The sequence below is a fragment of the Cervus canadensis genome, chromosome 24 (assembly GCF_019320065.1).
Source record: "Cervus canadensis isolate Bull #8, Minnesota chromosome 24, ASM1932006v1, whole genome shotgun sequence".
In the NCBI taxonomy this organism is placed as follows: Eukaryota; Metazoa; Chordata; class Mammalia; order Artiodactyla; family Cervidae; genus Cervus; species Cervus canadensis.
In genome coordinates, this window is record NC_057409.1 from 23233187 (window position 1) to 23254261 (window position 21075).

At 38.7% G+C, this 21075-nt stretch overlaps 1 protein-coding gene across 1 annotated transcript; it reads left to right on the top strand.

The window, feature by feature from the left end:
• Positions 1–2526: 2526 nt before the first annotated feature.
• On the top strand, positions 2527–8179 carry SCG2 (secretogranin II). Its single transcript, XM_043445773.1, has 2 exons — positions 2527–2691; positions 5834–8179. Exon 2 carries the CDS (start codon positions 5848–5850, stop codon positions 7687–7689), a length of 1842 nt encoding a protein of 613 aa, XP_043301708.1. The 5' UTR covers positions 2527–2691; positions 5834–5847; the 3' UTR covers positions 7690–8179.
• The last annotated feature ends 12896 nt before the right edge of the window (positions 8180–21075 follow it).

Here is a 21075-nt window from a genome sequence, read left to right on the forward strand (position 1 = left end):
TATGGATGTACCTTTGGAAAGAACTAGGTTCAAATCTTACCTCTACCAATTATGAGAGAGAAATCAGTGGCCAACTGAGTTATTTCTGAGATTCAGTTTCTTCAACTGTAAAATGCAGACAAATAGAGCTACCTATTACAGTTGACAAGAGGGTTAAGTTAGATTGCCGAAACTCCAGGCACAGTGCCTGGAACATAATGGAGTTCAGTAAATGGTAGGTGTTTATCACAGTTTTATATAGTGGAAAGGAATTCAGTTACTCACAAATGGCTCATTGCTCCCCCACACCTTTAGCTGATAAAGCCAGTCCATCCAACTGGTTGCCTCCTGACATCTCACTTCTACTTGGAGTTTTTGAATGAGGTTTTATATGGACTTTTGATAATTAAAGACATTCTCAGCAAAGAATTTGATTATGGGATCTTAGAAGAACTGTAGCTTCTGATCCTTGCCATAACGTTTAGTTTCACAAATATGCACTAGCTGATAAAGAGTGACTTCCACGAGGGTTGTTAAGACCTCTATTGAATCAAGTCAACCCTTTAAGAGTAATCTTGTGGAATTTTCTGATGCTGTGTTGACATTGGTTAGTTCAACTGACCACACAGAAGTACTGGAAGGTAAATTAGGTGAAACTCAGAGTGGTTTGTTTATCTTTGTCAGGATTTAAGAAAATGTTATGTGTGCAAAGCTAGCAAAGATATCTGCAAATGAATTTACTTTTTTGGGATGCACTTGAGAAATGAGATTTGTTAACTCAGGTCTCATCAACTTAGCACTTAACCTTAATGGTGCTAAAAACCCATTATGAGGCATAAATAGATTAGAGAAATTGGCCATAGGACTCCAGTCAAGCCTGTATGAGTCCCATGTCAATCCACAGATAACCAGTCATCAAGAATCAAATATCTTAACCAGGAGATCAAAGAGAGAAAATCAAGGGCTATTTTTCCCAAGATTATTTTTTTTCCTAAGGTTTTAAACTATTTTTGTTTCCTCAAGGAGTTCAAGAGTATTGTGGTTTACCTAGAGTCATTAGAAATCATTAAGTCAAACTTGATAATGGAAACCTCAGCTCAGGTTTCTTTTCCTAGAACCCTTCCCATCCAAGATTTCTAGACTGAACAGTGCTCCCTATTGTCTCTGCTGGCTGACATCTTTCTTCGTGCTTTTCAATTTATATCAAATAAAAATAATCTGTTGTCTCTTATCCTAAAATAAAAACAATCTGTCTCTTATCCCCACTAGACCAATATATATATTGGGTTGGCCAAAAAGTTTGGTTGTTCAGGTTGTTCCATAACATCTTATAGAAAAACCAAATGAGCTTCTTGGCCTACCTAACATATATATATGCATCTATACATGCAGATATGTATACCTACCTAACGTATATATATGCATCTATACATGCAGATACTATTCATCCTTGTATCTGGCACTTAGTAGGCATTACAACTTACTGAATGAATAAATCAATGGCTAATTATTCTTTTAACAGAGACAAAAGGGATCTCTTATATAGCAAGATTCTTTTACATAAAGTTCATTTCAAAACATATGGTTTTTAGGAAAATCATATCTTTAATAAAATGAAGTTAAAAATTTAGACTTATATAAATTATAAACTATTTAATCAGGTTACTTGGTAAAGCACAACAATGATTACGACTACAAATCTGAGAGGTTGGAAGTTAAGTATTAACACTACATTATTTCTTGAATTGGTCACATTTATGGAATGTATTCGATTCACCTGACTCAACTGGAGGAAGAAAATATTTATAGTATAACTTCCTTTCGGTTACAAATTACAGTTGCATATGAGTCACACTTATCTCAAACAGTAATTTTTTTCTTTTTTTATTGAAAGTATTCTCAACTTCTGAGCTTCCCTTTTTGACATCCAATGTTGTAAAAGATGCCAACAGATTCATATAGAATTATCAACTATTAGACCTGAGTCCTTAGAAATACATGCTTCAAAATTATATTGAAGTCGTAGACTAAAATCCTAATTCATTAGCGTCTTGAGGTCGACTCACAAAAAAAAAGGATACTTTTTTTATTCAAATAAACATGATTTTAAAAACAATGCTTCTTGTGGTTATGATATGAAATACGACTTCATATTCATAATGTGTATTCTGTTCCTCTTCGAGCATACTGAGGAATGTTCATGTAATTTCTTTGTGGCCACCGAAGGGAAAAAAGAAGTCCTTATCTGTAAAACTTTCTTTTAACAACGATGACAACAACAACAATAGCAACAGGAAACCCTTATCACAAGCTGTTTGGACACAGATGAGATTATATTGCAATTAGCCACGTCTATCTGACGAATTTTTCTAAGGAAAATTGTGCAGAGCATTGTATTTCAAGCCTCAAAGATTTTGTTAAAAGAAAGGGAACTGCAGTTTTTGCCACAGAAAGACAGGTGGCGTAAGCATGCAATTTTTTTTTTTTTTTTTTTAAATCTATAAAGTGATTATTTTCTCTCGGGTTCTTTGAAAAAATTCGCCTGTGCTCCGGTTTGTGGCTGAGCGGGTGACGTCACTGTGGCAGTGCGGAGTCTGGCGCGGCGGCTCTCTATAAGCCGGGGAGCTGTCCGGGTGCTGAAACGGTCCGAGCCGCTCAAGCCGCGAACCTGGAGGAATATGCTCTGGGCTTCCTCTGCCATATAAATAAGAGGTAAGACTGCTTTTCCCTTCTGCTTACTGGAAAGTTCTAAATTGCGTATTCTCTCCTTAATTCCTAGCTAAGAAGAAAGAGACCATTTGGCAAGCTTATTTCTTTAGAATAACTGAACGGCAACCTGCTGCTCATCTGGCAACCTAAGGACACTGTATATATGTACATATATATGCATGATTGCATCTGTGATTTACACTGCTTGCTGTCAGGTATTTATTAACCGTTGTGTTATTTAGATAATCATATATCAGAACGTGAAAAAGTTAAGGATATTTGTGTTAATACACATTATTAATGCAAAGTTAACCAAGCCTGACATTTTGTTTCTTTCCTTAGTTTCTTGTTTCTTCCCCTAAGGACCAGATACAAGGGCAGGGATACAATTTATATACTTAATATTCTTAACAGTAGGTGTCCGATGATTCAAAGGCTGTTAAACATGTTCATGATAGATGCAACCAATTTTGGAGCTAGGTTAGTTAGTTAGTTTGTTTTTTTCTTTGACATTTACTTTGCAAGATCTCAAATTTAACTAACTGTATAAAATTATTTTCTCAACTGGTATACTCTGAAAGGACTTACATTATTGTTTACTAATTTTGGTCCTAGCAAAGTAAGACTAGAATGAGCTTCTTCGTTTATTCAGGGGGAAATATTATCTTGGTTTCTAGGTTGGATATGACCATGGATTACAAAGAGATAACTGAAATGTATGAGGAAACATTTATAACCATATAAATTGTTTATTATGATGCTTTGGTTGAAAGAGGTTGTACAATTTTTGCTAAATATTTTGAATGGGACAAGTGTTTCTTTTTCCTGTATCCTAACTAATTGAATTGCTCAAATTTGATACATCCAGTTGCATTTGTCAATGCTCTAGTATAATTTCAATAGAAAAGACGTTTTAACTGATGAGGTTTTTTGGTTTAAACTCTACATAGAACACTAGAACTGTTAAAACCACCTTCACTATTTAGATGAGCTGCTACCAGCTCATCTAAAAAAATCCCTTGAGCCTTAGTCAAAGGCAATAACTATGTCACCCAAACTGAGTCTGAGTAAATGATCAAATGGTAGCTCTTGTTAGGCCTGTGGTTTAAATAACTGCATTGAATATTCTTCCCCAACACCACAGCAAAGTTCACCTACAAAATAATGATTTTAAAGATCAGCACATAACCTAGCATATAACTGGGTTAAGGATACTTCAGGGTAATGGTTTCAAAGAAAATAAGTTCACTAAGATTCTTAAAATTGCTAGTCCAAATGCCAATGTGGAAAATTGATTTTCAAATCTAAACTAATCCTGAAAAAATATAAAGAAGAATGTATAATGTACTTTTATTTAAGCCTAGTAAGTCATGAATACAATTTCCTCTAGTAAACATTGATTCATAGTTAGTATTTTAGAAATTTTCTCTGACATGCCTTTAAAGATTTTACTTTCAGTAAATTAAGTAGCTAAATTAATGTAAATAAGTGCATATTTTAATAATTAATTTTAATAATCATTTTAATAAATTGTACTAAAGAAATTTCTGTAAGTACAACAGTTTTAGATTCTAAAAACTGAAAATATTACTTAAATACCAATATGATCTTGTGAACAATGATATTTTCTACAATTGATGTCTAAGTTAACAGATAATGATATCCAGCAACTTAACTTATACATCACAAAACCATAATTCAGTTAAGAGCAAACTTATAAAATTCCTTTACTTTATTTGTAACAAAATTGCACATATTAAAATAGATTTCAATGTTAACAATGCCAAATGTAAAATATGTAAAAACCAATCCTCTTGGTAATTTATACAAGTGACTATAAGGCTTTGAAGTAAAAGAATGAATGAAAAATTTTAAGTGGAAGAATTCAACACACTGTATGCATTTTTCTAAGTTGGGAATTACATAGTGATTATTTTAAAATTTTCTAACAGAATGAGTCATTTGAGATTTCATAGGTCCACACCCAAATAGACACAGACCTAAGTCAAGCTGAATCTGAACACTTATAAGTTCAGAAATAGACTGGTTCAGAAAACTTATGTTCTGTCTGTAGCATCTGTTATTATTTACTATATCTCTTGAGGGCTGAGGAAAAATATAATCATGATTGCATTTTACAAGACAGTCACAGTAAAATTATTAGAAGAAATATGGAGCACAGATGTTTTGAAACAGTTTATATTTTGGTACATTGGTACATTTACATTGAAATAAATATCACTGGATATCATGGATGTTTTTTCAATTCTGACTATTGTGCGTGTGTATCCCAATAGTACCATGTGTGCTATTACATGTCAATCAGGATGAATGATTATAAAATACCAGACTTCTAAATTCAGTATTTTGGGATTCATTGAGTAAATAAATACTGCTTTGGGGATATTAAAAAGAAAAAACTTTGTTAAGTTTGCCTACTAGCTTGGACTTGAGAAGACCCATATTCTGGAGGTCATTAAGGTACAGACCTTCGAAAATTAATAATATAATTTAGTATCAGACTAAAGGACAAGTTATTTCTGCAAATATATATGAATGAGACTCATCCACAGGAGAATTCAGTATGATTAACATTAACATGGAATATCACTTCATCTTATATAGTAATGTTGTGTTTCTACAACAAATTAGATGGACAAGTCAGGAATTAAACCACATGGTTTATGATAAGGATATGACTCTGTGTGTGTGTCTGTGCATGTTTTAAATTGAGCCATCTAATTTTTCTGCCAGTGATTTCAATATAAATGCTGTACAAATAACTAAAACTCATCTTGGAAAATCTTTATTTAACAGAAATAATGCATGCTAAGCAATACATGTCTTATAAGTTAAAAAATCATACTTGAGAAACCTCATATCAATGTTTTTGCTATTATTTTAACCAAAAAAAATGCCATACAAATTTGATGCAAAATGGGTAACAATTTTGCTAAAGATTCCTGTGGTTAGTTTGTGAGGATTGTGTATGAAACATTTATAGTTTTCAAAAAGAATCATCCTAAATTAATGTAGAGTAATCTCTACTGTGTTCTTTTCCCCCCTCAATGGTTAATTACTTTTTTTGCTATAGAGTCTACTAGTCAGTTTCACTTGTGTTAACTCATGTTTTCTATGCTTTAAGGAAATCTTTCAAACATGGCAGAAGCTAAGACTCACTGGCTTGGAGCAGTCCTGTCTCTCATCCCTTTAATTTTCCTCCTCTCTGAAGCTGAAGCTGCTTCATTTCAGAGAAACCAGCTGCTTCAGAAGGAACCAGATCTCAGATTGGAAAATGTCCAAAGGTTTCCCAGTCCTGAAATGATCAGGGCTTTGGAGTACATAGAGAAGCTCCGACAACAAGCTCACAAAGAAGAAAGCAGCCCAGACTACAACCCCTACCAAGGTGTTTCTCTTCCCCTTCAGCAAAAAGAAAACGGTGACTTGCCAGAAAGTTCGAGGGATTCCCTGAGTGAAGATGAATGGATGAAGATAATAGCTGAAGCTTTGAGACAGGCTGAAAATGAGCCCCAGTCTGCCCCAAAGGAAAACAGGCCTTATACTTTGAATTCAGAAAAGAACTTTCCAATGGACATGCCTGATGATTATGAGACTCAACAGTGGGCAGAGAGAAAGCTCAAGCACATGAGATTCCCTCCTATGTATGAAGAGAATTCCAGGGACAACCCCTTCAAACGCACAAATGAAATAGTGGAGGAACAATATACTCCTCAAAATCTTGCTACATTGGAATCTGTCTTCCAAGAGCTGGGGAAACTGACGGGACCAAACAACCAGAAGCGTGAGAGGGCTGATGAGGAGCAAAAACTTTACACAGACGATGAAGATGATATCTACAAGGCTAATAACATTGCCTATGAAGACGTGGTTGGGGGAGAAGACTGGAACCCAGTAGAGGAAAAAATAGAGAGTCAAACTCAGGAAGAGGCAAGAGACAGCAAAGAGAATGCAGACAAAACTGAGCAAATCAACGACGAAATGAAGCGTTCCGGGCAGCTGGGCCTCCAAGATGAAGATCTCCGGAAAGAGAGTAAAGACCAACTCTCAGATGATGTCTCCAAAGTAATTGCCTATCTGAAAAGGTTAGTGAATGCTGCGGGAAGTGGGAGGTCCCAGAATGGGCAAACTGGGGAAAGAGCAACCAGGCTCTTTGAGAAACCACTTGATCCTCAATCTATTTATCAGCTGATTGAAATCTCAAGGAATTTACAGATACCCCCTGAAGACTTAATTGACATGCTCAAAACTGGAGAGAAGCCAGCGGAACCAGAGCAGGAGCTTGAGATTCCTGTTGAACCTGAAGACATCTCAGAGGTTGACTTAGACCATCCAGATCTGTTCCAAAATAAGATGCTCTCCAAGAATGGCTACCCCAAAACACCTGGTCGTCCTGTAGCAGAGGCCCTACCGGATGGGCTCAGTGTAGAGGACATTCTAAATCTTTTAGGGATGGAGAGTGCTGGAAATCCAAAGCCTCCATATTTTCCCAATCAGTATAACCGAGAGAAAGTTCTGTCAAGACTGCCCTATGGTCCTGGAAGATCTAAAGCTAACCAGCTCCCCAAAGCTGTCTGGATGCCAGATGTTGAAAACAGACAGATGGCATATGAGAACCTGAATGACAAGGATCAAGAATTAGGAGAGTACTTGGCCAGGATGCTGGTTAAATACCCTGAGATCATGAATGCCAACCCCGTGAAGCGAGTTCCCAGTCAAGGCTCAACTGAAGATGATCGACAGGACGAGAACCAAATCGAGCAGGCCCTCAAAGAGCATTTGAGTCAACACAGCTCTCAGGAGACTGACAAACTGGCCTCGGTAAGCAAAAGGCTCCCTGTAGGGACCCCGAAGAGTGATGATACCCCCAACAGACCGTACTTGGATGAAGATCTGTTAGTGAAAGTGCTGGAATACCTCAACCAAGAAAAGGCAGAAAAGGGAAGGGAGCACATTGCTAAGAGAGCAATGGAAAATATGTAAGCAGCTTTCATTGATCACCCTATTTTCACTCCTCCCATCCCAAGCAAACCCCAATATTTCTCTTTAGTGTGTTGACTTCTCTCTTGTTAACACTGTAATACCTTTAAATGCTGTACAGGCGGATGATTCCATTTCACTGGAGCATCTGCTTCACTTACTCTGAACTGTTCTCTTGTGTATGGGTATGTGTAAATGTTATGATTTCTGAATAAAAATATTAATCATAGCCCTAATTCAAGAAAGATATCTATGATAGTGTTTAATAGTGTATCTAATAGCCGTGGCATTGTTGATGCTCACTTATGATAAAGAGTGTCCTATAAGTCCCTTGAAAGTTTTTAATATTTACTGAATTATTTTGTTACTGTCTGTAGTGTTTTGTGGAGTACTGGAGCAAAAAAAATAAAGCATTATAAATATATAGTTTTACTTATAAGGCCTTTTCTATTGTGTGTTTTATTGTTGCTTAATAAATGTTATTTCTGGACAACTGTGGGTTATTCATTCTGGAAATCCAGAGGCAATGGATGTGGATCAAGAAGTATGGAGCTAAAAGAGAAAATTATTTCCTTCCACAGTCAATCCAGGTAAGAAATAATGAATGGAAATACATGATCACATTATACATTTGTAGAATGCAATATCCTCTAGCAGCTCACTACCTAGAGCTTGCCTTTAGGTTTTTTTTTGTGATTATGGAATAATTTATATTTAAACCTTTTACCCTTGACTTTTGTAAATAAAAACATTTAAGTCTTCCATAACCAGCACTGAAAAAGAAGTGATGGGTATAGGGCAATTGGAAACAACTAGACTTGGAAGCAATCTACCTATTTTCAGGTTACCCTGCTTCCCAGAAGATAAAACTGCTATGCTTTTATATGGTGTGAGAGGGGCCAGAGGACCCCCAGACTGAATGTTAGGTAAGTCAACAGCACAGGCTTAGTGGAGAATACATCAGCTGCCCTCTCTCTGGTCCATGGGTTGGAGAGAATCCTGAGTGGGCAAGGCTGTAGAGAATTGTTATAATGTGCATCACTTCAGGGGTTGATGCTATCAGCATCCTGACATATCAACAGGGAATCAACAACAGCAGCAGCGAGAAAATGTACAGAGCAACAGAACAACAGTGCTCGTAAAAAACCAAGGAAATAAATTGTAGTTATTATTTATTGAATATTTATTGTGCACTGGGCACAACACTAAACACTTTACCCCATTCAATCTGTGCTGTATCACTGTCAAGGGCCTCTTATTATCCCCTTTTACATCAGAAAAAGCAAAACTCAGAAAGGTTAAATAATTGCCCCCAAGTCACCCAGTGTCATGAGGTGCCAAAGCCTGTGTTCCTAACCTAACTCCACTGCACTGCCTCTCTGGGAGGGGTCTTTCAGCTGACGGTTGGGGCATTGGTGGTGGGGTGGTGAGAGGCTTATGTGTCTCAGTGTGGGTCATTTCCATGAGAGGGCATCTCTCTCTCTCTCTCTCTCTCTCTCTGTGTGTGTGTGTGTGTGAGGGAGGGAGTGGTGGTTTAGTCACTATGTCATGTCCGACTCTTCGTGACCCCATTGACTGTAGCCCGCCAGGCTCCTCTGTCCATGGGATTTCCAGGCAAGAATACTGGAGTGGGTTGCCATTTCCTTCTCCAGGGGATCTTTCCGACCCAGGGATCAAATCCTTGTCTCCTGCATTGCAGACAGATTCTTTACCATCTGAGCTATGAGGGAGGGAGGGTGGAGAGGAAATCCTTGAATGGTCAAAACACACTAAGAGGGTCCTGCCTGCCTTTGGAAAAACATGGAACCTCCATTTTCCTGTTATAACTTTGCCCAGACTCTTCTTTTCTGTCCAATTATCATACTCTCTGAATGAATTCTAGAATCTGTAAGTGGAAGAGAGCTTAGAGGTGAATAGTCTCCACAGTGTTTCTAATAAGTGCTTCTTACTCAAATACCTCACAGGTAAATACTATGAATTGAAGATTATGCAGAGATCTAGGATATTTGTGGGGCTTCAAGTCTAAGTGCATATTTATACACCATGCTTTGCAGATGTCCACATATGTCATCTGCCCATTAAACATTCTCTTCAATTTTCTGTTTCAATCAGCCAGCCACTCCTAGTGCCCTAAATCAACAATCTTTCCATGGTCGCCCCGAACAGAAATGTGACCTTGGCACCTGTCTCCACCCAACAGAAACTTGCCCTCCATGTGGTGTGTGAATATTCTACAGGGAGGTTAGAAAATTAGAGCAAGTTAACTCACGTGACACAGCTGATGAGGCCCCGGGCTGGGGTTTACACACAGATCAGTGGGATGCCAAATCCTGCATTCATTCTGTGGTATCATGTTGCTTTTTTCTCTGTCTCAGTTACGCTTGAGATTCCCTGATTCTCTAGCAGTGACATTTCTGGCACCGTGATGGGCAGTTGGGGAGATATTTTAATTTGGGATATATATACTCTGCGTGACTTCTCTCAGACACCAGTCAGCAAGCATCTTTGCCCTTTTGCAGCATCACCATATTCCTCAGCTATTGAGTCATCAGATGTATTTATTTCTGATCTTAAGATATTTTTTCATAAGTGTTTCAGTACACTGCTTACTAGCATAAGAAATTAAGCTCTACGTACATTTCAAGGAGGTGGATGACAAACGAATTGAGATTAGGGCAACATTGCCCTTTTTCCTGCCCTGAAGCCTCTTTCAGCAGAAGTCGGGAAGTAGCTTGAGCCCTCCTCACCAGTGCCCTCTGCAGGCCACTGCTGGAAGAGCACACTATGACTGCACCCCTTTGTAAGAGTCCATGTCTCCATCAGGAGTCAGATGGCCCAGAAATCTGTATACTTTTGTCAAGACCACCATCTACCAAGGCTTCGCTCCCCTCAACACTCACAGCCTCTCGAACCTACCCATTTTGGGGACAGTTAAGACAAAGCTACCCTGGAGGAGGGCATGACAGCCCACCCCAGTATCCTCGCCTAGAGAATCCTTTGGACACAGGAGCCTGGGGGGCTACAGTTCATAGGGTCACAAAGAGGCAGGCACGAATGAAGTGACTGAGCATGCATGCACACACTCAAGACAAAGCTGATGGTGCCCTTTATACAAGATTTCCAAGTCACCCCTTATTTCATTTCAGTTCAGTTCAGTCGCTCAGTCGTGTCCGGCTCTTTGCAACACCATGAACCACAGCACCAGGCCTCCCTGTCCATCACCAACTCCCAGAGTCCACCCAAACTCATGTCCATTGAGTCAGTGATACCGTCAACCATCTCATCCTCTGTCGTCCCCTTCTCCTCCTGACCCCAATCCTTCCCAGCATCAGGGTCTTTTGAAATGAGTCAGCTCTTTGCATCAGGTGGCCAAAGTATTGGAGTTTCAGCTTCAACATCAGTCCTTCCAATGAACACCCAGACTGATCTCCTTTAGGATGGACTGGCTGGATCTCCTTGGAGTCCAAGGGACCTCAAGAGTCTTCTCCAACACCACAGTTCAAAAGCATCAATTCTTCGGTGCTCAGCTTTCTTCACAGTCCAACTCTCACATCCATACATGACCACTGGAAAAACCATAGCCTTGACTAGATGGACCTTTGTTGACAAAGTAATGTCTCTGCTTCTTAATATGCTGTTGAGGTTGGTCATAACTTTCCTTCAGGGAGTAAGCATCTTTTAATTTCATGACTGCAATCACCATCTGCAGTGACTTTGGAGCCCTAAAAAATAAAGTCAGCCACTGTTTCCATCGTTTCCCCATTCTATTTGCCATGAAGTGATGAGACCGGATGCCATGATCTTAGTTTCTGAATGTTGAGTTTTAAGCCAACTTTTTCACTCTCCTCTTTCACTTTCATCAAGAGGCTCTTTAGTTCTTCTTCCCTTTCTGCCAAAGGGTGGTGTCATCTGCATATCTGAGGTTATTGATATTTCTCCCAGCAATCTTGATCTTTCTTATCTCTCCTTACTATTCTTTGGAACTCTGCATTCAAATGGGAATATCTTTCCTTTTCTCCTTTACTTTTCGTTTCTCTTCTTTTCACAGCTATTTGTAAGGCCTCCTCAGACAGCCATTTTGCTTTTTTGCATTTCTTTTTCTTGGGGATGGTCTTGACCCCTGTCTCCTGTACAATGTCATGAATCTCCATCCATAGTTCCTCAGGTACTCTGTCTATCAGATCTAGTCCCTTAAATCTATTTCTCACTTCCACTGTATAGTTGTAAGGGATTTGATTTAGGTCATACCTGAATGGTCTAGTGGCTGTCCCCACTTTCTTCTATTTAAGTCTGTATTTGGCGATAAGGAGTTCATGATCTGAGCCACAGTCTACTCCTGGTCTTGTTTTTGCTGACTGTATAGAGATTCTCCATCTTTGGCTGCAAAGAATATAACCAATCTGATTTCGGTGTTGACCATCTGGTGATGTCCATGTATAGAGTCTTCTCTTGTGTTGTTGGAAGAGGATGTTTGCAATGACCAGTGCGTTCTCCTGGCAGAACTCTATTAGCCTTTGCCCTGCTTCCTTCCGTACTCCAAGGCCAGATTTGCCTGTTACTCCAGGTGTTTCTTGACTTCCTACTTTTGCATTCCAGTCCCCTATAATGAAAAGGACATCTTTTTGAATGTTAGTTCTAGAAGGTCTTGTAGGTCTTCATAGAACCATTCAACTTAAAATACTCCCTAAATTTTGTATGTCACTTCTTTGGACCCAATTCCTACTCCTTCCTATATCCTGTATCTTTTTTCATTTGTTCTTTGATACTCAAGGTTGGTCATCAACAAAATCCCCTGCATCCTCAAACTCTTTTGTAAATGCTCTTTTTAACCTTTCTCTGAGGAAATCCTGCCTCTCCTTTGAGATTCCTGCTTGCCCTGAGACTCTCTTTCTTGCTCCTCTTTGCTTTCTCTCTTCCATAAAAGCATCCAATTTCATGTCTCATGTCATTACTTACTCAGCCTCTACCCCTCCATGTTGCAGACATCTATTGCCCCACGTCATTTACCCTCACCCACTAAATATAGACCCTGCTCACTGTCACTTTTTCTCACACTGTTGCTGTGTTAATACTTGTTGATTTCAATATTCATAAAAATGACCTTTCCAATATTTTCCAGGTTTCATTCTCCATCAACTATTCACTTGCATAGTTATGCCCTTGAAAATAACTGCAACCTTACTAATAACTACAACCTTACTAATAAATGCAACCTATCGTAAATCTGAATTCCAAATATTTCACACTAGCAGCTGCCTTCTGTATTTCCACTATACTGCCTCTAGTACCTTAATTCCAATAATCCCCCACACCCACCAATAATGGAACCTGTGGATCCAACCATCTTTCCACTCTCTCATCTACTTTACTCTCCACTACCCTTGTTGTTAAGTTTAAATTTCATGGCTTATCATTATAATCATTCCTTCAAAAGCATTTTTGACACCTCTCTATCTCTCCCTTCATTGTAATGTCTTTGCTAAACAAGAATTCTAGTCAAGTCCAGTTCTCCACCCACTCTTACTTTCTCTCCTACAACTGAATGTAACAGGAGAGGACAAGTACCCACACTGATAAATTTCACTTTAAATTCACACTCACAGACCTCAAGTGGCCCACTAATGCTGTTCTGGAATCCTAATATCCCCTGAACCATTAAATTTCTCTCTTCTTAGATGATAATATCATATTTTCTCCCCCATCTACAAATATCCAATCCTGTCTTCACCATCTATCCTCTTAGGTGATGATCTTGCTTCCTGTTTCACTGAGAAAAATGAAGTCTATGTCTACATAGACTTGATGTCTATGTAGATGTCTACAAACCACGATGTTTACAAACTCTCATCTATCCTTTTACCTACCCACTTGCATCCATGGTACAGTCTCTGCTTTCCTGTTGTATTGAATAACTGTTCTGTGTTCCTGTGTCCTTATTAATCACTCCACTTATGTGATCAACCCTGCCCTCCTGCTTACTCAAGAAACTTGCGTTAGTAATTCCCCCCTTTTGTGCATTGACTTTCCCCTTTCTACTGGATCATCCCTATCAGCATACAGATGGATTGCTATTTCTTCCAAATGAAAGACCTACAAAACAAAACCTCTCCTGATCCAAGTATGCCTCACACTGGCTGCCTGTATCTCTTCTTTTCTGTACAAGAAACTCTTTGAGAATTGTGAGTACTTACCCAAATTGTCCCTCACATTCTCAAACCCTTTCCAGAAATGGCTCTGGTTGAGATCATCAATGACCTCTGTATTGTCAAATTTGGTGATCAATTCTAAGTTCTTATATTACTTGATTTAGCAATATTTGATAATGCAATCATATACGTATATTTTACCTTTAAATACCTTCTTTGGTTTCCAGACCATCAACATATCTGGTTCTCACATGACCTCGCTGGCTATTTTTTCTCAGTCTGCTTTGCTGTCTAGTTGTATCTCCCTGGCTTCAGAACATTGGAGACCAGAGCTTAGACCTCAGAACCCTTCCTGTTTTCTGTCTATGCTCACTCCTCAGGTGATTCTTACAGAGTCTGTCACCAACTATTGGCCAGCAAATTCCAAATATATATGTCCAGCTTATAATATTTCCCTGAATTCCAATGATGTCTAAATAATCTCTCCTTTTGGATGTCCAACATGTGTCTCAAATGTAACATGGCCTTAGAGAAACTCCTGGTTTCTTACTTCTCGACACAATTTCACTCCCCCTCACTTTCCCATCTCAGTTCAAAGATTTGGTTCAAAGTTTTGGTCCCATCTCTAGACCAAAACCCATAATTTTGTCCCTGATTCCTCTGTTTATCTCATAACCCATTCATGAGCTGGCATCAAATCCTGTTTTCTCAACCTCAAAATACATCCACATTGCATCTTCTTACTTCTTCCACTGTTAACAACATGCTACAAACCATGATTGTTTCTCTCACCTAAGAACATACTTCTATTGGTTTCTCGTGTTTCCACTGTATTCTAAACACAGCAACCAACCTGACCCACTTATGATCCGAATCAGATGATCAGCTCAGTTCAGTCACTCAATCGTGTCTGACTCTTTGTGACCCCGTGGACTGTAGCACTTCAGGCTTCCCTGTCCATGACCAACTCCCGGAACTTACTCACTCATGTCCACTGAGTTGGTGATGCCATCCAACCATCTCATCCTCTGTTGTCCCCTTCTCCTCCTGCCTTCAATCTTTCCCAGCATCAGGGTCTTTTCAAATGGGTCAGTTCTTCACATCAGGTGGCCAAAGTATTGGAGTTTCAGCTTTAGCATCAGTCCTTCCAATGAATATTCAGGACTGATTTCCTTCAGAATGGACTGGTTGGATCTCCTGCTGTCCAAGGGACTCCCAAGAGTCTTCTCCAACACCACAGTTCAAAAGCATCAATTCTTCAGTGCTTAGCTTTCTTTATAATCCAGCTCTCACATCCATACATGACTACTGGAAAAACCACAGCTTTGACTAGACAGACTTTTGTTGGCAAGAATAAAAGCTGAAGCCATTGCTATGATCTACATGGCCTGTGTGATCTGACTCTAAACTCATTTCCTACCTGCTCTCCCCAGAACTCTCTGCTCCACCTGCACTGGCTTTCTCACTCTTCCTAGAAAATGCCAAGCATGCTCCCACCTCAAGACTTTTGCATTTATTGTCTCCTCCTTCAGAAGTGCTATTTTCCCAAATACCTAAGTGGTTTTCTCTCTTATTTACTTCAAGTTTTCTGTGAAATACTGACTTCTCAATGTCACTCTTTCTAAAACTTCAACTCCTACCCAATTTTCCTGTTTCCATTCCTTGTCTGATTTTTATTGTTACTGTTTTTATCTACAATTCTTTTCTTCTTCTTCTTCTTTTTGGCCCTGCCATGCATTATATGGGATCTTTTATCCCCAACCAATGTTTGAACCCATGTCCCCATGCTTTATGAACACAGAGTCTTAGCCACTGGACCACCAGGGAAGTCTCTTATCTGATATTCTTAATTTGCACTTTTACTTTCTTTATTTCCTACTTCTTCACCACTACATATAATCTTCCTCAGGGTAATTATTGTTTGTTTTATTCATTGTGGTACCTCTAGCTCCTTAGAACATTTACAGGAACATAGAAAGTATACAGAAAATAAATATTGACTAAATGAATGAATTTAGAATAAAGAAATAAGACAGGGGGAAAAAAAGAAAGAAAATAGGAAGAACTGAATTTTAAGTTTAGAACAGTGAGACAAGAAAATTTTTGTTGAAAGAATAAAGAAGTAACAATTTTATTTTATCAACACTGCTTCAATAGACTTATTTGAAATTTTTACAGAATGAAATTAATGAAATAGAAATTTTTGTTTCAGATTTCAATGTATTTCTTTATCAAGTCTGTCAATTTTGCCTAAAGGAAATGTAGCAGCAGCATTGGAACACAATTACTTCTGTAACTTAGCATTAGTAGAAATGGGATAAGTAGGAGCTGTCTACTTGTGAGAAATGGGCCCAGAAATTATTTTTCAATTGAACATATGCATTATCAGAAGGGCTTATGCTATGATTAGACAACCCTCTAAAATGCCATACTTTTCTAACATTACAAAATTATAATTATTTTGCTATTTTTGTCAATATAGGTGAGCATTACAGTTATTTTACCCCATAGAAGAAAAAACTTACTGCTATTATAAATGTGCTGGAAATTGATCACATGCAGATATAAGTTATACCAACCCAAATATGTAGCTTCTACAGCTAATGACATTTATGCTGCTGCTATTCTTCCTGATAGTTGGACGGCTAGGAAGTCCCATGGGCTTTGATCAGGGAACTTCTGAAGGGTGAAAAGAACCAGGGACTGAAAAGCCAGAGGAGTTTTTCTTGGAGAGTTTAAGCCTTTTGATTTGGAACAAAGATGACAATTTGTCTGCAAGTGTTCAGACAGTGTCTACCTTCTAAAGAGTTTTTATAGCAATCATCAGCAGTTTTTTTTTCCTGGATGGTCAAAGCCACATGTGTATTTATAGTTAATTTCCATATCATTTACATATGCCTACATCCACTCTGCTCTCTAGCCTCAGGACTTTATCCAGTCAAAATGTTTTATTTACTCCTTGAGGCTTGTTATTTTATCAGGCTTTTCCCCCCTTGATGGTCTTTTATTAAATCTTTTATTTATCATGTCACGGGGAGCAGTGGACGATGGGGTGGAAGGTCTTGGTGAAGTTGGGCTCTAAAGTCTGTGCTAAGACATAGTGATGTAAGAGCCACACTGGTACTTCCTGTTGCTCCAGCACATCTTTATATCTCAATGCTTTCGCTTCTTCAGTCTGCTGGACTCTTTTAACATTTTGTCATTTTTCAACATTTAGTGTGCAAGCTGCCACCTCCATCAAGGGTGCATTAATTGCTCCTTTGTCTTTGCTTTCACAGTGATTTTCTTTTACCTTTATTACAACATTTTTTTTTCCCCTCTTGGTCTTGCTACATAGCTATGGCTATTCATGTTGACCTGTTTCAGCTATTAAATTATAAACTCTTTGAAGTCAGAGACTTGCTCTGAATACCCTTTCCATGGCTTCTATAATGCCCAACCCATGGCTCTTTCCTGTGAGCTGCTCAGTAAACATGCATTGAGTAAATGAGAAGGTGTAATCAAGCATACTTCTTCTTTGCTATCTTGTGCTTTATGAAATATGTACCTTTTATAAGCTCAGCTCAGTTTAATAGGGGAAAAAAAGTGCTTACTGTGCATCCCATATGGTCATCTCAGGGATTCTTTAGCCTTGGTGCTTTCAGAATGTCTGAAATCCCAGAATAGTACCAGGTTTATGCTTTAAAGAGTATCTAGTACGAAGAATAGCCAGGAGAGATAAGAAAGCCTTCCTCAGTGATCAATGCAAAGAAATGGAGGAAAACAACAGAATGGGAAAGACTAGAGATTTCTTCAAGAAAATTAGAAATACCAAGGGAATATTTCATGCAAAGATGGGTTCGGTAAAGGACAGAAATGGTATGGACCTAACAGAAGCAGAAGATATTAAGAAGAGGTGGCAAGAATACACAGAAGAACTGTACAAAAAAGATCTTCCTGACCCAGATAATCACAATGGTGTGATCACTCACCTAGAGCCAGACATCCTGGAATGTGAAGTCAAGTGGGCCTTAGGAAGCATCACTATGGACAAAGCTAGTGGAGGTGATGGAATTCCAGTTGAGCTATTTCAAATCCTAAAAGATGATGCTGTGAAAGTGCTGCACTCAATATGCCAGCAAATTTGGAAAACTCAGCAGTGGCCACAGGACTGAAAAAGGTCAGTTTTCATTCCAATCCCAAAGAAAGGCAATGCCAAAGAATGCTCAAACTACCACACAATTGCACTCATCTCACACGCTAGTAAAGTAATGCTCAAAATTCTCCAAGCCAGGCTTCAGCAATACGTGAACCGAGAACTTCCAGATGTTCAAGCTGGTTTTAGAAAAGGTAGAGGAACCAGAGATCAAATTGCCAATATCCACTGGATCATCAAAAAAGCAAGAGAGTTCCAGAAAAATATCTATTTCTGCTTTATTGACTATGCCAAAGCCTTCGACTGTGTGGATCACAATAAACTGTGGAAAATTCTGAAAGAGATGGGAATACCAGACCACTTGACCTGCCTCTTGATAAACCTGTATGCAGGTCAGGAAGCAACAGTTAGAACTGGATATGGAACAACAGACTGGTTCCAAATAGGAAAAAGAGTACTTCAAGGCTGTATATTGTCACCCTGCTTCTTTAACTTATATGCAGAGTACATCATGAGAAACGCTGGGCTGGAAGAAGCACAAGCTGGAATCAAGATTGCCAGGAGAAATATCAATAACCTCAGATATGCAGATGACACCACCCTTATGGCTGAGAGTGAAGAGGAACTAAAAAGCCTCTATGAAAGTGAAAGAGGAGAGTGAAAAAGTTGGCTTATAGCTTAACATTCAGAAAACTAAGATCATGGCATCTGGTCCCATCACCTCATGGGAAATAGATGGGGAGACAGTGGAAACAGTGTTAGACTTTATTTTTTAGGGCTCCAAAATCACTGCAGAAGGTGATTGCAGCCATGAAATTAAAAGACTTTTACTCTTTGGAAGGAAAGTTATGACAACTTAGATAGCATATTAAGAAGCAGAGACATTACTTTGCCAACAAAGGTCCATCTGGTCAAGGCTATGGTTTTTCCAGTGGTCATGTATGGATGTGAGAGTTGGACTGTGAAGAAAGCTGAACACTGAAGAATTGATGCTTTTGAACTGTGGTGTTGGAGAAGACTCTTGGGAGTCCCTTGGACAGCAGGAGATCCAACCAGTCCATTCTGAAGGAAATCAGTCCTGGGTGTTCATTGGAAGGACTGATGCTGAAGCTGAAACTCCAATACTTTGGCCACCTCATGCGAAGAGTTGAAAAGACCCTGATGCTGGGAGGGTTTGGGGGCAGGAGGAGAAGGGGGCGACAGAGGATGAGATGGCTGGATGGCATCACCGACTCGATGGGCATGAATTTGAGTAAACTCCGGGAGTTGGTGATGGACAGGGAGGCCTGGTGTGCTGCGATTCATGGGGTCGCAGAGAGTCGGTCACAACTGAGCGACTGAACTGAACTGAACTGAGTTTACTATTTACCTTAATTTGAGTTTGAACCCAACTGTAGCTCCCCACACTGGTATCCCTTTTTAATAGGCAATTTTCTAATCATGAGAATCTAGAAACACTCACAAGTTTGCTATTTTAAACAGTTAAGTATTCACACATATATTACATGGTGCGTTTGGACCACCACATAATAGCTTAACCTTTCTAATGTTGACTGGCATATCAGTTCCTGTATCATGGCTCAAAGAGCTTTCAGACTTCAATTCCAGAAAGCCCCTCTGACCTGAAGGATTGGAACATTTACTTGGAGAAGAGGCTTTGGAGATAATAAATGAAACAAACAAAACACAAAACTGACTAAAATTCTAGCTTTGTGATTTGAGCAGGCACTTAATCTAGCTGGATCTAAGGTAGGGCTTATACTTACCTTGTAAGGTTATTGTGAGGATTTATCAGTAATGTGGGTGAAGTGGTTTTACCATGGGGAGAACAAAGTAGCTGTGAAATATGAAAGGTAGAATTTCCCAATTAATTGTCAACAACTACCATTAGCCATTTGCAATGTGAAAATCCTAGTATTAGACATTATGTAGAGAAGGGTAGAAAGGATATGTAGATTTCCACAGAAACAGATCACATTGTGAAAGGCTTTTACTCCATTTACAAACAGGTTTATTTCTCAAGCTGCTGCTAATTTGAGAAAGTGATTTGTGATGAGGCAACAAGTTCTGATTCCATCTGTCATGGGTTCCAATTTAACTGAGGCCATTTCATGGGAATTGGAATGTTCAGAAGTCTGTGGGTGGTATGAACCAACACTTCAGGTTTATTTTAAGCTTAACATTGCAAATCATGCTAAAGTTACCTGATATGGGCATGGAAAACTGACGGGATCAAGTTCTAATTTCATTTATTGTTCTTTCTTCACACTGCCCAAATCCCATCCTTTTTAAAATGAATCTTCAATGAGATAATGAAGTCTTTAATTTTGATTTCATTTGTTCTCTACATCCCACTGATGATACAATGATAAACTAACCTCTATAGACTTAACATGAATATTTAATAGCCATAGTGTGTTTAGAATATAACATAGACTTTAAAAGAAACAACAGAATTACTTTTTCTTGGTCTTCCCATTCATAAGCATTACACAGTGAACTGGCTTAATAAATAAAGCAGAACTCCCCTCGCCCTCCCCCTTAGTGATAATCCCACAATTCAGTTCGTTCTGAACCAACAGGTTGCCATGGTAGCAGGAGAGTCAGGTTTAAGGCCGGTTCTGCAATGTGAAATCAGTACCGTGAAGGAAGCGCTTCAAAATTCATGAGATCGGTGGAAGCAATTTTGTGCTTTAACCTTCAGGCTCCCTGCATCTCTAAAACTAAGAAGGCTGCAGTGCCAAGCTGAGCCTCTTTGGTGATTTAGCAGATACTGAACAGAGTGAGCCATGATCTGTGTTTTCTGTTTATTGAGCTTAAGATTTGATCCCAATGAGGCTTATATTATTCAAAGAAAATTACATGCAAAAAAATAATGAGTAGAGTTTCTGATTTTGTGTTTCATATTTCTATTCATTTCCACTCAGAGCTAAACTAAATGTTTAATTTAAAAAATGTGTATGTTTAATGTATACACTGTGACTGTATTATAATTGGAATGGTTGGAGCACAGAATTCAGCATAATATAAAATGCTCACTTTTGAGTCTGTCCATTGTATGAAAAATGCTTTCTCAGTATATGGAAGTATATGTGATATATGATATAC